This window comes from Lampetra fluviatilis, chromosome 2 (assembly GCF_964198595.1).
Source record: "Lampetra fluviatilis chromosome 2, kcLamFluv1.1, whole genome shotgun sequence".
NCBI lineage: Eukaryota > Metazoa > Chordata > Hyperoartia > Petromyzontiformes > Petromyzontidae > Lampetra > Lampetra fluviatilis.
Window position 1 is genome coordinate 3,668,943 of NC_136276.1, and position 17,774 is coordinate 3,686,716.

The following is a 17,774-nucleotide window of genomic DNA, read 5'->3' on the forward strand; positions in this document are numbered from 1 at the left end:
CGGAATTTAACTGTCAATATAAAAAAAATGGCTACCAATGCAATGGCCGTAATGATCAAATTTACTACGATTATAAAATAATTATTTTATTTTCTACCTACGTGACTTTACCGAAAAAACCAAAGAGTATGAATCATTGCAGTCACGAAAACTTCAAATTTAGAATGAGCCAAGAATGTCTGTGTGTCCCGCGCGTGACGTCACTCCACGTCGGCCAGCCCCCCTCATTAATATTCATGAACAGGTGACGTCCTCCACATGGAGCACCCCCCCCCCCTCATTAATAATCATGAGCAGGTGACGTCACTCCACATCGAACAGCCCCCCACATTAATTAATAATCATGAAGAGAATAATCATGGAGAGGTGACGTCTTCCAAATGGACACCCCCCCCCCCTCATTAATAGTAATTAGCAGGTGACGTCACTCCACATGGGGGGGGGGGGCGAGGCGCCTCCTCCCCTTCCTCAGTGTCAACTTACAACCCTCACTACAAAGGCAGAATCCTCACGTCACGTGATCTCCGTAACGCTGCTGTTGAGACATAGAAGTAAAAAGGACGTCGTGATGAACAAGGGATTATAACCTTTAAATGGAATAAGTCTGTGTCACCGCAGCCTTACAAATTGCACACGAATTGATGCAATGAATATCACGTCGCGGTCTGCTTTTCGTTTGCAAGTTTCAGATTTACTGAAATACGCCCGTCCTTGGACGGACAAAAGGCTAGTCTGTAAATGATGGGCAAAATCCATCATAACAGAGTAATAGGGCAGGCTGGAAAAAAAAACAAGTCAAAAATATGTATAAAACTTACTCGGCCTCTGTGTATCAGATTTTCCCGAGGAATCGTATTGTAGTCCCCTTGTCTGAGATCACCATCAAATTAAATGTCAGCCAAATGTGCCCACAGTGCCCAAGTTTAGTGGAAGCCGCTATTAGTGCCCTCAGCCATGGCTACAAGCAGAACCGTGGCCACTCATCCCCACTGAGTGTCACTCTGCTGCCCTCTGCTGTCGTCAGCACCCAAACACAAAATTGGGCGGGTTTTTGTTTATTGCAGCCACTTGTGTTTGAAAGTTACTTTGAAAAGTAAAGTAATTGTTTAAGTTTGTGCCAAAGGCCTGCCAACCTGCCACATCAGGCACTATTGCGCATTCACCTACGAAACCTGAAGTGCACACAGGTGTGCTTTGTGGTGTTAGTTTCCAGACTAAGCCTTCGCATACTGCTGTGACGATCAATTCAAGCAAAAAATTCTCCCCTTTTTAGTTAAAATGCAGTATTCGAGCAGGCGCAATTGAGGTCAAAACAACATTTCACTGGAATTCGTTTTCGATGCGATATTTTGAAGGTGTACTTTGTCTCCTTCCCTGTACATGCCTCTCAATTCTGGACAGGGTGACCTCGGTCCACCGGGCAGAGCTGGTCCTGCCGGGCCTCCTGGAGTGGGAGAACCTGGGCTTCCCGTAAGACACCCACTCACTCACTGGCCACTTCGCCTCGCTGGCCGAACATCATGCGAGCTGGGACTTGCTGTTCTACGCCGCTCTTGTTTTACACTGATAAGGGGCCGTCCATGAATGACGTCACGCACCTAGGGGGAGGGTGTGGGGTCAGACATTTGTGACAATGTGTGACGAGGGGGGGGGGGGTTTGAGAAATGTGACTTCACATAAAAATGCGCAACTTTAAATAAATATAGAATTGTTATAATGACATTAATTGTTATAACAACACTCCTACAACATGTTGTAGGAGTGTTTAAAAGCGATTTGAAGCATGTTTTATTTTCAAAATGAAAATATGAATTGGGGGGGGGGGAGGGGGCAGAGCTTTGTGACGTCATATTTGAGGGGGGGTTCTGACTTTTTGTGACGCCGTGTGACGAGGGGGGGGGGCGGTCAAAAATCGTCCAAAATCGCGTGACGTCATTTATGGACGGCCCCTAAGCCTGGCACGGCAGAGCGACTTTGGAATGTGTTGCAGTCTGTTCTCCGGAACGGGAATTGGATATAGCACGATGAGTGTATTAAGGAACATTTTTTTTTATAACGCGGATGCAAATTGGATATAACGCGATCGAGGGAACAAGAACTACATAGCGCGAGTAGGAATAAGCGGTTGTACGACTGCCTCGGCGTAGCATCACACAAGGCGGGATGCTGCTGGATGCTTCTAGATGCTACCCACACACGCCTCAGTCTTTGTTCAGCCTGCAGTACGCATCCCACGTGTTATCGCGGACTGTGCTTTACCCCCTATGTTATTTATTATAAAGCGATTTTTCCATAATGCGGTGTTCTTCAGGAACGCAACTACCGCGTTATGAGAGAACAGACTGTGCATGATATTTATAAGGAGGAGTCCATTTTCAGATACATTTACTGCGTTTTGAAGCTATGTTTGGAATTCAGTACTGTAATGCATTGCCACTGTAGTCTTTGCCTTTTTACGTGGAATAAAAAAATCACGTAACTGCCTTACATGTATCTAAAAAAAATTTGTATGCCATTCACCAACACACAATAACCTCACATTTTATAAGCATTGAATTCAAACGATTGAAAAGAGTTACGCGAAATATTATACCGTATTAAATTATGACATGAAGAGGTAGTAATCCTGCATAATAGACGAAATAAGGAAGGCTAGGTGTGTTTTAAATGATGTACTCTCCTGTGATAGTATCACCAAGCAAAATATTTTAGCCGATACATAAACAATTGTAAATAAAATAAAAACATTGCATGCCTACATTGTGCATAGATAATAAGCAGGAGGGGATTGTTTGCAGGGCCCTCAAGGTTCTTCGGGGCCATCTGGTGAACGAGGGTTACCCGGGGAAGGCCTTCCTGGACCAAAGGTAAGTGCAGATCAAAGTTGCATTGCTTTGTTCAATAAATGTGCTTGACTCGCTTTCAGAATGCACATTGGTTGCTTTGCTTTTTTGCAGCGACAGATTTGTGCAGACCGGAGGCATTATTCGGGTAGCTGCCCTTAACTTCATCGCATGGAAAACATTATTGTGCCCCAGGCTGCCGAGAAATATTATACAGAGGTTTATCATATAGAGGGTTTTTTTCATGCTATAGTTGTTTGCCAAAATTGAATTTCTAGGTGTAACCAGTGGTTGATATTTCTGTAGTTGGTTGTTATTTCTCTATTCGTTTTGGCATTTTGCTATTAATTGCCAGTAAATTTGACATTCAAGAATGTAGCAATGCTCACCATGAATTCATGATAAACTTGGCCTAATGCCAGACCAATATTTGATATCGCATGCGCCCACAGACAGATGCATACTCTAGTTATTTGGTATTTGGGCCCTGATGGACTGTTTTTTTCTCGGGTGTCTTCGTGCTGGGTTAATCCCACTGCAGACAGTGGGAGGTCTAAACTTGTACCGAAGGCCCTCTAAAGGCGTCGACTCCTTTCTGTGATGCAACCTGGCATCGCGAATAATGCCAACAAATTTGCCAAACCACTCTATTTCTATATCAGGGTGACCGAGGGTTCGATGGGCCAAGAGGAGCTCGTGGTTTACAAGGCAGTGGAGTCAAAGGAGACAAGGTGAGTCAAAAACAAGTAACACAAATGTTACATCAGAGCTTGTTTTGTGCTTGCCAAGTGGTTACCGTCAACAACATACTCCACATTGTGTGGTTGAGATTGGGTTGTGTAAATGTTGTTCCCTATTCTAAGATTATTGTTTGTTTTTCACATTTTCATTTTAACAGGGAGATATTGGATTACTAGGCCTGCCTGGTCCACTTGGCCCTCCCGGGCTCGGCATTCAAGGGGAGAAGGTAATACAATCTTTTGACTCTACCCACGTCAGCCCGCGAACAATATTCCTTTATTCAATTGTCTCATCTTGCACCCTTGACATGGGGTCCATACGCTGCCCACTGACTTACGTTTAAAATTGCAACAAAAAACCCCTTATAAAATAAATCAGTGGTATGTTTATGGAGATGTATGAATTAGTAGCTGAGAAAACTGAATAACCCTGGAGTTTGATTCTCCACACCGATCACATCTCTGCTTGCATGTATGTTCTCCACACGTGCTGATAAGCACAAACTAAATCTGCAAGTCAATCGGTTAGTTAGGTTTTTTCGGTAAAGTCACGTAGGTAAAAACATTAAAAAGTAAAATTTTTTTTTTTTTTTATTCTACTTTTTAATGTTTTTACCTACGTGACTTTACCGAAAAAACCTAAGGATATGAATCATTGCAGTCACGAAAGCTTCAAATCTAGAATCGGTTAGTTGCTTGTGGTGAGGTCAAATGTGGTTATCCCCACCTCCTCCAAGTCGCCTGCCCAGTGTGGAGGAGTCGGAAAAATGTCGCCAAAAGGGTCTCTCTGGAACTCCCTCTAGCGATGGCCCTTCCACCAGTCTTGGCACAAGCAAGCAATTGTGCGATGTTAACTACCTCGCCTGGTATACAGGAAGTTATGGGTTCGATCACGACTTCTCTATATCTGGAGTTTGCATGTCTCTCTATCCCTGGTTGTGTGGATTTTTTCTCCAGGTTCTCCCGTTTACCCCTCCACATTTAGAAACATACGTTTAGAGTATTTGAGGAATTTGCGTTTAGAGGATTTGCCTGTGATAGGTTGCCACGTGATAAGCCACTTCGTTGAGCTATCATTTGTGGCCAGGTCGGTTCTGAAAAAGAGCTATATAGCTCAGCAGACCTTATCTTATGAAATAAAACATAGTTTCATAGGTAGTGTACCTTTTAACTTCAGGAATAATGTATTACCATCACTTATCATAATTTTGGAACATGTCAAATTGCATTGCACATAATTAAAGTGAGCTGAGCAGATGGCAATGTCGGTGTGAACGAACAGCAGCTAGATAAAACCGTTAGTATATTTTATTTATTTGAGAAGTTGTCATGCAGCAAGAGTTTTCCAGGAGAGAATTTATTTTCATTATCTCAAGACTGGCAGTGCGCCTACATCTTTATTCTGTTTGCCAAGAACTCTACGCATTATTCATCAGGTATAAACAAAAATCTCCAATCCCCATATGTTTTTTTTATGTTTTGTTTGGAAAAGAGGTAAATGGAGCATCGGTTTCCATCTGATCTAGTATTTTAATGGAGTGAATTCACAAATGCGTCTGCACCCGTTGACAAAAGATATCTGCTGCCCTCTGCTGAGCATACGCTAACACGTCAGGCAAACGCAAATGCGTAATACAGATATTTGCAGTTTGAAATCAAATGACTCATTACGTTTACGGAGTTCTACACTAATAGGACCATGTTTTAGACAAATCAATTAAATGTGTGGCCACAAACATTCTCATGGGAGAAACTTTGGGTCAAAATGTCACAGTCTGAAGGTGCCACTGGGAGCCCAAGGAAGGGTTTTTTTTTCTCGCAGGAACCCCGACAACACCTTTTGAGTGCACCCAACTGTGTTGCAACAAAGCTCAGTGTCTGTTTAACATTGAACATTCAAAGTACCACATATCAAGGTGTTCCACGTAAAAACGGTGATTATCCCATGTGTGATTATAATAAGAGTAATTAAGAATGAATTCTGTTTCACATAAATCAACACTTATTCTTTCAGATCAGTCACTATTATGTGAAGCGTTTCTGAATCTGCTGGTGGCTGAATATGATGCCGCATCTGTTGTTGCTTAAGAGCCCAGCTACAAACAATGGGGTTCATGGTCATTGGTGGGAAAATTGGCTTAAGTGTTCCCATAGCCCGTGAAAGGTTCAACTTCCCACACACAAACGGGCCACCATGATAAACTGGCCTTTGTTTAAATAAGCACGCTGAGGCATTTTGTATTTTTACCAACTTTAAATAATTTTAGTTGCTTGTGTTGTATACACTTTATCATGATAATGTGTTTTTGATGATGATGATGATGACGACACTGGCGATGGTAAAAACATTGTACTCCCTGTGATGTTTAACCGTCAACTCTCCCGACGGTGTGTGCCATTGCTGTGAGGTATTTACTGGGCAAGGTTGACAAATATTCACCGTGACATTTCAGGGTGAACACGGTCCGAGGGGGATGACTGGACCGAGAGGGCCTCCTGGAGAGGGGCTGGTGGGACCAAAGGTGAACTACGCGTCCCACGAATTTCTATCATCACACGAGGAACTTAAATGAATTTAGCTTCTATTGAATGTCCGTAGGTGCAGTGGCATGGCGAGACAGCTTCACTGCTGCACCTGCAGAAGTCGGAGGAATGATAGAATGCAAGGCACGACTGGCATCCAAGAGATTCTGGGTCTCCAATTAAATTTGCGCTTTTACGGAATTCCAGTGTTTTGCGTAAATTTCGGCTGTTTTGGGGGAAATGGTGGCCAAAACAACTACGTGAATCTGGCCCCCCTCTGTCTTCTGATCATTTTTTAAATCTGTGTTTATATTTGTCTCTTGCTCTCCCTTTCCATGAAATATATGCCTGGCTTGAGGAAGTGTTGACTGCTTGATGCTCAACAAATCATGGAGTGATTTTAAATGTTGTTCGGGGTGATGTCTGACGTTTCCACTCGCTTCTTCAGAAACTGAATTGGAGCTATAGAGTGCATCCCACAAACACGAAGTACTGAACATTGTCCAACCCCGTGCGACGTGTGGCATGCAGGCATCGTGTTCTGTTGCACCGGCATACCCGCTTTGTCAGCGTGCTTGGTTCGCAATAACATTTTGTTTGCTACTGTGCCACGTGGCTCATGTCTCCCTGCTCTGACAGGGAGACAGAGGACTCACTGGAGACAGCGGGCCTTCGGGCCCAAGCGGCGTTGGGGAGCCTGGCCCCAAGGTGAGGCATCGCTGCAGCTTGCCACGTCTTCTGTGCACTAAGCAGACGCTGGACGGACGCTTTGGCGAAATGACCCAAAAATAACCGCACATTCTCAATTGACTGACAATAAATGTCGTCAAGGTGGAGCGTTTTATTTATTTCCCTTACAAAGCTATGGTTTTGTTATTTGCGAGAAATGTTAATGCCATATGTATGATTGATTGGCCTTAAAGGACTCTTTGACTATAATATCAAATATGTTTTAAAACAGTGAATTTTTAACAAAAGTCGTGCTTAAGTAAATATTAGTCTTGGGTTTTGAGAATATTATACTCATGACACATTCCACCAGATATTTCATAACATCAGCTTTTCTTCCCTCCTTAGTTCAGAGTTTGATATTTTAAAAAGATGTGGTCATGGTTTAATGAAAACAATATGCTGATTGGTAGGCATCAAATGTTGAAAGTAGATGGTGCGTTTAGAAAAAGGGAACATCTGATTTATACATTTAGTACTGTTCAACTGAAAAACTACAAAGGGACATACAAAGTAAAAACATAGATTACATTTAAATCCATCTTCTTGGTTTTGTTTGTAAATAAAATCAATCATAAACGCGAGATGTAGTTTAAAAAAAAATAATCAAATGAACTGATATAAATAACCTTACAATGGAAACATTACGTAATGTGATAAGCTTTTCAAATTAAAATCAGATTCCTGTCACAATTGAGTGCAATCACAAATACACACAAATATAGCACAAGTATAACCCTGTGCATGCAGTTGTGAATGCGATGTTTAATCTCAAAGAAATGTCGGTATACAAGTTCAACAATTTTGCTTTTTAACAGTGTATTTTAAATACAAGCAATTCAGCATGCACTTTATTCAATCGCATTATAAACTGCATGACTTAACAAAGTCAAGTAAATGTGCTATGTCATTTAAAAATAAGAATTTCTCTTTCAGGCTGAAAGATGTTAAAAGGGAAGCTTCATTCTTTTTCATGGAAATGTTGCGAAACTTAAAACATAAAGACAGACCTTTTATTTTACATTACTGCTGTTCAGCAGAGGCCCAAAAAATGCCAAGTGACCAGCAATAAACAGCGCTATTGGAGGTGCAAGACTTAGGAGTCAATATATTATCTTGCAGAGATAAGGCTATCTTCACAGGAGGCATGTGGGCAGGTGTGTATGTGACTGTGCATTGAAGTGTGTTTTTTTCGTGTGTTCTTGTTTCAGGGTGAGATCGGATCCCCAGGCCTTTCTGGAATCCCTGGAATTCTAGGAGAGGATGGTTCACCTGGACAAAAGGTAAGCAACGAATGAAAGCCAGCGTCTCACATGGCACGCGTACCAATGATGGTTGCATTTTTTTTTGTTTTACCACAGATAGTCTCTCACATTGAATGAAACAGAAATCCAGCTGTACGTAGCATTGGCTAGCACAATTGCAAATAACGAAATGCCGATCTGCGATGTGCAAGTGCGTGCGGGTGCTGTACGTGCCCTCTGCAAGGGAAACACTTCTGCTGCTGTGTTCTCTGTGGCAGGGTGAGATCGGGTCACCGGGGCCACGCGGGCCTGAGGGGAGTGCTGGTGTTGGCGTGCAGGGAGAAAAGGTTTGAGACGCCCGTCTTGGTCACGCGGATTTCCTTAGAGCCAACTCGGTGTTACGCACTTCACTCATACGAGTGCTGATCCAGCCCAGCCTTGTGCATGTATTACAACGTAATGCATGCAGGGCTTTGGCAAGGCTAGGGCTGTGACACGCGGAGCCATGCGCGTGTGTGTTCGCCATTTGATACTAGATTGTTTCCAAAGATTTCGGTGGAGTTGCGCGAGACCATTTCAAAACTTTTTGTTTGTTTGTTGAGAGTGATCTCGCAAAACTTATTTTGGATAAGTAGATGTTGTTTACCATTATCTTCATGAAAATTTTTTTTCTTATACATATGTTTGTCTGCAGATGTTAATGTGTTGAGTTACTACGCAATCATAAACAAACGTTCACTTATTATTCCAATGTTTTTTTTTTATAGCTAATGCAGTAGAGATAAAGCTCAGACCTCCCAGAAGAATTGTTTTCTCTGCAAGTAAAAACAATCCAATGCAGCCATGTTATCTTCAGTAACATGCAATGCAAATACAATTCGCTTTGTGTTTTAAAAGAAAATAGCATGCAGAGTCCTCCCATATTTGTTGATTTGCTCAAACTCAATAGAGTACATATATATTTGATAGGCACCAGCTGTGCAAGCGACTACTTCACGTGCCCACTTTACGAATCCTGTCCACCCCAGTTCGCCCCAGTTCTGGTCAAGCCTGGTTGCACTTAACGGCATCAACACATTACACACCACCCGCAGTGGACTCTTTACCAGGACCCCACAGTGGACTCTTTACCAGGACATATTTTATAAGAAAGGTCAATGCCCTGAGATGTAAAGCATACATCTTACAGGGTGGGGGGAACTGAATTGCATGAAAAATGAGGCCAGATTGGCAAGTGTTAATGGCCCACTGGGGTGCGAGTCAAGAGAAACAGACAACCAGCTGTAAGCAGCATTGACCAGCACACTTGCAAATAAGAAATGCTGATCTGCGATGTGCACGTGGGGGTGCTGTACGTGCCCTCTGTAAGGCAAATACAGATTGGCAAGCGTTGAATGGCACGTTGGGGGTGCAAGTCAAGTTGTTCAAATCGTGCCACTCCAAAGATGCATTTTTTGCGAAATATGGACTTGTGTGTTCGTTACGCTGTTTAGAGCGTGTGCTGTCACCATGACCAGTTACCTGGGGTGTTTTTGTGCAGGGAGACCCAGGACCCAGGGGGCCACGTGGGGTTCCCGGACCTGTTGGCATCTCCGGGTTACCTGGGGCAAAGGTGCGCCACCCTGTCCACGCCAGCTCGCACCGGTCGTCCACGCATCGTGCTTCGTGGTCACCTGCTTCAACAAAAACATGTTCAATGATAGTGTGGAGAGTCATGGTTCGGTGGTTAAGGCACTGTGCTATGAACCCTGTGTTACTGATGCACGCTAAAAATACAAAGATCCCCCGTATAGCCTTAACAGAATGTTTGGGGCAAGGGCTGTTGGTGATTACCTATGAAGGCCGGCACGGCACACGAGGGGGTGGGTGGCCAACACCACGCCCGGCCACCTTTGTTTTCCGAGTGGTGATGTTTACACACTGCACCAGGTACTCATCTGAGGCTGAGTATACCTAGGAGAGGCCCACGACCGATTCAGATGATCGCCACTGGTGTCAGCTGTAAGCGACAATCGAACTCGGGTCACCGGGTTCGTAGTGCAGCGCGCGAACCGCTACCCTACCGCTCCCCACTACCCATTCTGCCGACACGGTGGCAGACAAATGAATAATGATGAACAAACTTTGTCAATACACTACCGAATTAAAACCTCCTCATGCTGCCTCGGTCATGGGGGCATTTTGAGCATACTTCAGCACGGTGGTCATCATCGTGGCTTAGACATCACTCACTGCTGACCTTAGCCATGCCCGAGAATCAAATTCGGGTTGCTGGGTTCATTGACCACTGCACAACCATTCCTCCCTGCATACAGCTTACACTTGTGTATATGTACACCACCAGTCTGCCACTGACACTGCTGCGATGTTACTTCTCCCTGTTTGCTGTCAGGGGGAGCCCGGCGTGCCTGGGCGTCTCGGCCTGCCAGGCTCTCCAGGACGTTCCATTGTTGGCCCCAAGGTAAGGACGCAGCCGTGACGCTTGGGCACTCAGCACCCACAGTTTGAGAACAGCGTGTAGCCATTGCAAACCACGTGATCAGTTGACTTGAGTCGCCTTTGAAAAAAATTGCTTCTTCGCTCGACGCGTTTTGCCTGAAATAAACTGACGATGGCAACCGAACACGAGTACGTTTACAGTGTCGGAGCTTACATCACCACTTGGTGATGTACAAACATAAATTCATAATCAACATTTTGGGTTAAATGTGTCGTAACCCTCCACCACCCGACATGGCCAATCAGGAAAAAAGTGTCACGTTGACAAAAGACAAATAGTTCACTGCTTTAGCCCACCGGTGTGTTGAAGCGTGAAACCACAACATTTACAATTTGAGTACGACGTTTCGCTGGAAATTTTATCCAGCATCATCGGGCAATTCGCCAGAATCTTGACTTAAAGCTTTCGTGATTGCAGGAATTCATATTCTTTGGGTCTTTCGGTAAAGTCACGTAGATAGATTTTATTTATTATTATTTTGTTGTTATTATTATTATGTTTTCTATCTACGTGACTTTACCGAAAGATCCAAATAAGATGTACAAACATCAACCTCAAAATTATTTTTAAAACATAACCATCTGATGCTGAGTCAAGCCCTGTGCCACGACAACACTTGTCCAATTTTTTTGTATAATGTGTGTTGGTCTAAAAAATAACTCTATTTATTATTGTTAATAGTATCTGTGATAATCTAAAATGCATGCTAGTTACTGTGTGAGCTTGCCACAGTGGGGAGATGTTAAACAACTCGCCTGGTATGTAGGAGGTCGTGGGTTCGATCGCGACCCTGACACCTGGATATATGGAGTTTGCATATTCTCCCCATGGTTGTGTGTATTCTTCTCCGGGTCCTCCAATTTTTTCCCTCCACATTTAGAAACATGCATTCGGAGTATTTGGCTCCTATGAATTTCCACACGATGAGCCACTTCATTGAGCTATCATTCGTGGCCAGGATGTTTCTGGAAAACGAGCTATATAGCTCAGTGGGCCTTACCTGGTAAAAAAAGAAATAGTTTATAGTTTAGTTGAGTCTATGTGTCTGTCTCATCTGCATGAAGAAATTCAGACCAAGGATGAAATCTGTATCGCCGTGTGTCGGGGAGCTGCCCTCCGGATCTGTGCTCGTGTGAACGCGTGTGTGGCTCTGACACGTGCTCCTCACCCCCACGATGGATGCAGGGCGAGCACGGGCCTCCTGGGCCTGCTGGCTTTGTTGGAGAACCTGGCATGGGTCTGCCCGGACCAAAGGTAACCCTCGGCTTCAAGCAAACTTGCATTTTGTTTAATGTTACATCAGAAGGGTTTCAGCGATGCACTGAGGTTTTTTTGAGTTTTTTTGTGCGAAGATATTTTGTTATGTTCATGCCCGACTGCACTTTGCTTTTCGTTATGTTTGCCAGGGCGATCGTGGCTTGCCAGGTGCCCCTGGCCCTCTGGGATCCAAAGGAGAAGGCTATCCTGGGCCAGCGGTATGAACTGACGCAACGCCCCACACCGCTTGACATTGATGGCTTTTGTGGCGCAGGCATTAAGGCTAGGGGGGATACCTTCACTTGTCTTAGCCAATATCCACGGCAGCAAGAATGACAGCATCTGCAAGAATCTGTATTATGATAAAGAGCGCTATAACGAATCGGCGTTCTACGGGGTCACGGCTAAGCAAAGTTCTGCCTGTCTTGCTATCGAGATATATTCGCCGATATAATCAATACCAATCAGATTAGAGACAATGACTCGATTTTCTCTTGAAATTTTAAAATACTTTGCTAAATACCGTCCATCTTCCCCTCCTCCCCTCCCATAAACACAAGCTCCCACACCCCCCCCCCCCCCCCACGGAAGACCCCCTCAGTCAGGGTAGGCACCGAGAACTCCGTCCCCACACCTAGACAATACCCCCCCACCGCCCCCCCCCCCCCTCGGTCTTTCCGTCTCCCTCCCCAGAAACCATCGACGCGTTGCATGGGGCTTGTGCGCTCACCACAATCAATTTCAAACCACAATCAAAACATTTGTTTGATTGCCTTGCTAACGTAGATTGTGTGTTGTTGCAGGGTCAACCAGGCTTGCCGGGGCCTCAGGGAGAGCTGGGACCAGAAGGCGTGGGGTTGCCCGGTCCCAAGGTATGAGACCTTACACAAAGCAAAGATCCCCCGTATAGCCTTAACAGACTGTAGGGGCAAGTGCTGTTAGCGAGCACCTTTGAAGGCCAGAACGGTACACGAGGGGGTGGGTGGCCAGCACCACGCCCGACTGCCTTTGTCTCCCCAGTGGCGATGTTTACACACCGCACCAGGTACTCATTTCAGGCTGAGTCGACCTAGGGGAGGCCCAGGACCGGTTCAGATAATCTTCACTGGTGTTGGCCGTGAGCGGGAATCGAACCCGTGTCTCCGGGTTCATAGCGCAACGCGCTAACCGCTACACTACCGCTCCCCATAAGACCTTATACACACACGCACACACACACGCACACACACGCACGCACACACACGCACACGCACACACACACGCACACACACACACGCGCACACACACGCACACACACACGCACACACTTACTTACTTTTATAAGCAGGGAACCGCTGAATGATGAATAATGAAGATATATTTTATAAGAGTAATTCACGGGTGGGATTTTGGATTTACATAAATGTATAGGCATCACTTGGCCTGCGTATTTTGTTTCAGGCTCGTGTGGTGATGATGATCATAAATGATGTGTTATATATTTTAAATGTAGCAATTTCAAAACGCCATTGGGTTTTTTGCAATGTGTGTAAATGTTTTGCCATCACCATGGTCATTAATAATGGTTTCATATTCTAATTTAAATCCTGTCATGGAGTTCTGAACTGATTCTCTTCTTCTGATCCCTTCTTCCTCGGTAAAAAAGAGTAACATGTTAAATGTGGTGTTTGTAGGGTGACCTTGGCTCCAGAGGATTACCAGGCCCTCCAGGACTCACAGGTGAAGGACTTCCAGGGCCAAAGGTAATCCAATTGTGTTGCTCAGGCGACTCCCAATGGTCCCTTTGAATTCTTGACTTTCCAGGTTTTTTTTTCCAAATAATAACTGAAAATATTCTGTTTTATGCATTGTAAAATTGGATATGAAATATTTCCTGTCGATATATTTTGATGTATGCTCTGTGGGCATGTCATGTGGGCCTGTTCAGAACACAAACAACAACTGATTTGTAATCTAAGGAATGGAACATCGGTGCAAAACTATGAATTTATTTCATGGATTTCGGTGCCTTTTTGACCACTTAAAAAATCAATTAGCCCCTGCTGTTGACTGAAAAATGTATGCTTAAATTATGGTATTTAGTAAACCTCTGTGTGTTTATCACATAATTGAAAGCCGCACCAACTCATTTATTGACACAGATTTTAGCAATTGACTTCGGAATTTAAAATAAAGTACATTGTTAACATCATGCACCGGGTCACCATGCCTCGAATCCAGTAAACCACCTTCCAGGTGAGTACGATAATGAATACAAATTTACAACAATCTGAACGAAAGCAGTGCTTTACAGTAATGAAATGCACAGAGCTCGGAGGAAGGTGACTGGCAGTAAAAGCTGACAAACCAGCAGCTGTCAGTAGGGAAGATTTTTATAATCAATTTGGCACTTCTGAGAGCCTGCCCAATAAAAATGTTTCGTTGGGGGGTTAGGGGTTAGTTTTACAAATTACATTATCTTCATATATTGCTTTGTTTTAACGAATATTCAACTTGTCATGCCATCGATCAAACGGAAACCCGTGTGTATTAGGCTTTAACCTACATCCAGAGCAGAATCTACATTTTTAAGAACTCTCAGAGATTATTATTCTCATTTGTCACGATGCCTTGACTCGAGCGACGTGTGTGCACCTGTGTCTTGTGTGGACAGGGCTCCATTGGACGCCAGGGGCCTTCTGGCCCACCAGGGCCCCAAGGGGAGGGCATCCAGGGACCCAAGGTGACGATGACATTGCCCATTGCACGGACACAACATCTCATTATGCACAAGCTGATGTTCAGTGCGCTGTTGCCCGAACATATGTCATCCACGGTAAATGTGTACCCGCGTGAAATTAAAGTGCACTGCTGTTTGTATTATAAATGTGCAGATTTTTTAATGTGTTTTGTTACATAGGATATTTACAAACTGATTAGCTTGATACTCTCTTTAGGTGTATTGTTTAAAATGCAGATCATGATTCTATCTACAGGAGATGCGTATTATTATTTTTGGCAAGAATCATTTTTACTTCGGACAATTCACTTCCAGCTGTTTGATAATCGCATGTGCTGCTATTCCACTGTTGTTATTACATCAACTCTTACAACAGTTCATGTTTATCCTCACACAATGTTACGCGAAATCCAAAAAATATGTATCCCGCCATGGGAAGCCCATGCGTAACGAGAGAATGTTTATTTATTTTTTGCGAAGGGGGAGCAAGGATTTCAAGGGATGGTGGGACCCAGAGGACCTGCGGGAGAAGGCCTCACAGGGCCCAAGGTTAGTGTGACGTTGCTCAACACTCGACTTGCCACCTCTGTGGTACAACAAACTGAGATGCATCATGGAAAGTCTCATCTTCAAATGTACCTCCTTTTGTTATTGCGCGTGCCATCATACGTATTGAGAACATTTTCAGTTTCCTTATTTTCAACCCTTTCAGCAAATTTACAAACACCGACAATATGTGCTAAATGCACAACTGTTACATCAGTATTGCTCAGGATAGAGTAAACACTTTCATAGTATCCCAGTGATTTTTTTTTTAAATGTTTTTTTTTGTATTGTGGAACGTCAAACGGAATACACAGAGAATTAAGCATTTGGCCTTGCATCTGTATGTTTTCATTTACATGTAAGTGAAATGTGTGAGTTTACGTATGGAAACTTGTGAAAGAATCTGCACATTCTAATTGATACAAAGAGATCTGATTTAACCCATTGATCCAAACATCTTGTGTCATTGTCCGCTTGTGCTTGCAGGTTTTCGTGCTCCATTTCAAATAGAATTCCCGTAACCTCATCTTACTGTATTCTGGTAATGAAGTTGTATGTTTAAATGGCGAGTCTCTAGCAAAGATACTTGCCTGGAATTAACACATTTTCCATGTACAGTATTATTTTACAACACATTTCCTTATAGTTGTCAACGTTATAGCCTTTTCAGCCGCATAGGCGGGTAAATAAAAAAATGCAGTGGCAATTATTTGCAATTAGTAAGTACGCATTGTATTTCAGACTCCTCTACTCTGCCGTAATAAAATTAAGTGTTGACAATCCAGTGCTCGGCTTGCATACAGGTCGCTAAAACCCGGGCACTAAGCTAAATGTTTGGAAACCATAATCCCCTTTCCTACGATTAAGACGAGGTAATGCAAGCATCAGGAATGAGAAGCAAAATGCTGTCATGCTTGCTTTGTTTTTGAGTTCTTCATCCACGCTGAGTATTGCTGGCCTTCAGATGAAAACACGAGTACAGTAGAGTTTTTTAATATTTATACGTGGTACTTTCTGAAAGCAGCGGTGCAGTGGTTGCCAATTGCCTTGTGGCTAATATCAGTGGCAAGTGATATGTGAACTGCCCCTGGGCTCACCCTCCCCCCTCCTCTTCACCAACCCACACTGACCAGCAATGTAAAGTATGGTCAACCAAAGCCCCTATGACCGGCACGTGAATTGGCAAAGGGCTGACAATCATTACTCCATTTACTCAATCATACTCCGTATACATCAAATGTTGAGTGTGTGAAATGGTTGGTGGTGCCTTACAATAAGTAATCGCTGCCTATGTGTGGGGGGTGTGGGGGGGGATCTGCACGATGATGGATGTCATGATTCTGTCCTTGCCGCTGTTAGGGTGACCGTGGGCTGCCAGGAGAGAGGGGCAGAAAGGGAGACAGAGGCGATCAGGGCGACACGGGGCCGAGTGGAGACCCGGTAGGTCATGGCAACTCTATCTACCAAGATAAACGAACACTCCAGAACGTGGGGCAAAATGTCCCTTTAAAATTATACCCATTTTCCCCATTACAATTCTGGAGTAATTGGTGCAAAAATTGCAAGAATGGACCATTAAAAAGATCTAGACTGACAAAATGTTGTCATTATGTTGCTGTGACTTCGCATTAGAAGCCAGTGTGTGTGTGTTATTGTGCTCACAAGAATGAGCGGAGCGCTGGGCGGCTAAAACACAGCAAGTTGGCACAGTAGGGGGCACAGGTGGTGCATCGGCCACTCATCAACCCACGGCACCTGGTTTTGTCCCGTGACCTGCAAGCGGACGTTCGACACTTCACGTGGTCTTAACGTGCACCTGGCCTGGCACAGGCGCCGTGGTGACGTCACCGCCACTTAAGTGGAGAATGGCGGTTGTTGTTGTTGTTGTGCAGGGCCGTCTGCCTCATTGCCAACTCAGACAGCCTTGTGACTCGAGTGAGTTCATGCCATTAGCCAGGGCACCGCACTCAAATGTCAACGACGCATTGTTCACTGACAAAAAACACAAGTACACAGGTGAACCCTTTGCTCTTGACATTTTCCATACATGTCCACTTTATAATGTACATGTTAATATTGCCATGTTTGCCGCTCTGCTTGTTGCATACTCAGGTTCCTTTGATTTAAAAATATAGATTTATTTTATGGTTTTAAACACCGTCGTGTAATTTGGTTTAATGTTGTGTACAAATGAGCATCTGGTGAAACCTTGTTTCTCGTCACTTTATTTGACACGCGCATCAGGTCAAACCCTCGCCGAGGTTAAATTAAGCAAACGTGAGTGCGTGTATCCAAACGCGAGTATGTAGCCAGCACTGTGGAGCTTGTGATCTAAACGCTGCCAGATGCCGGCACCAATGACCGCCCACCGTCGCTTTGAACACCAAGCCAGCACGGCAAATGCATCTCTGCAACGGTGGGGAGGGGGATTAGAATAGCGTGGATTTCGCACACAATCGCACGCTGCGACCGAGACAAAAACACCGGTGAGAAACGATTGCATCTGCTCTGCACGGTACAATGACAATGCAGAGGAGGATGAAGTCTCTAAGTCGTCGCTGTCTCTTGTTTGATATCGTGGCAGGGTCGAGCTGGGTCAAAGGGCGAGGCGGGACTCACGGTCAGTGGATGCCTTCCCACACTCGCACGCACGTCCTCGGCAAAAGTTCTACT

The 17,774-nt window shown here is 44.3% G+C and overlaps 1 protein-coding gene across 3 annotated transcripts in view; it reads left to right on the forward strand.

The window, feature by feature from the left end:
• Positions 1-17,774, forward strand: part of LOC144939931 (uncharacterized) — a 55,537-nt gene that overhangs the window by 29,762 nt on the left and 8,001 nt on the right. For all 3 annotated transcript variants that reach the window (XR_013638761.1, XM_078866740.1, XM_078866741.1), the window contains exons 13-30: positions 1,402-1,470; positions 2,799-2,867; positions 3,506-3,574; positions 3,742-3,810; positions 6,037-6,105; positions 6,746-6,814; positions 8,047-8,118; positions 8,358-8,426; positions 9,620-9,691; positions 10,472-10,540; positions 11,765-11,833; positions 11,986-12,054; positions 12,640-12,708; positions 13,510-13,578; positions 14,490-14,558; positions 15,036-15,104; positions 16,461-16,541; positions 17,686-17,721. Coding sequence is in view for 2 of the 3 variants with exons in the window: in XM_078866740.1 (XP_078722866.1) it covers positions 1,402-1,470; positions 2,799-2,867; positions 3,506-3,574; positions 3,742-3,810; positions 6,037-6,105; positions 6,746-6,814; positions 8,047-8,118; positions 8,358-8,426; positions 9,620-9,691; positions 10,472-10,540; positions 11,765-11,833; positions 11,986-12,054; positions 12,640-12,708; positions 13,510-13,578; positions 14,490-14,558; positions 15,036-15,104; positions 16,461-16,541; positions 17,686-17,721 (1,227 nt within the window). In the remaining variant the exon portion in view is untranslated. The remainder of the gene's footprint in view (positions 1-1,401; positions 1,471-2,798; positions 2,868-3,505; positions 3,575-3,741; positions 3,811-6,036; positions 6,106-6,745; positions 6,815-8,046; positions 8,119-8,357; positions 8,427-9,619; positions 9,692-10,471; positions 10,541-11,764; positions 11,834-11,985; positions 12,055-12,639; positions 12,709-13,509; positions 13,579-14,489; positions 14,559-15,035; positions 15,105-16,460; positions 16,542-17,685; positions 17,722-17,774) is intronic.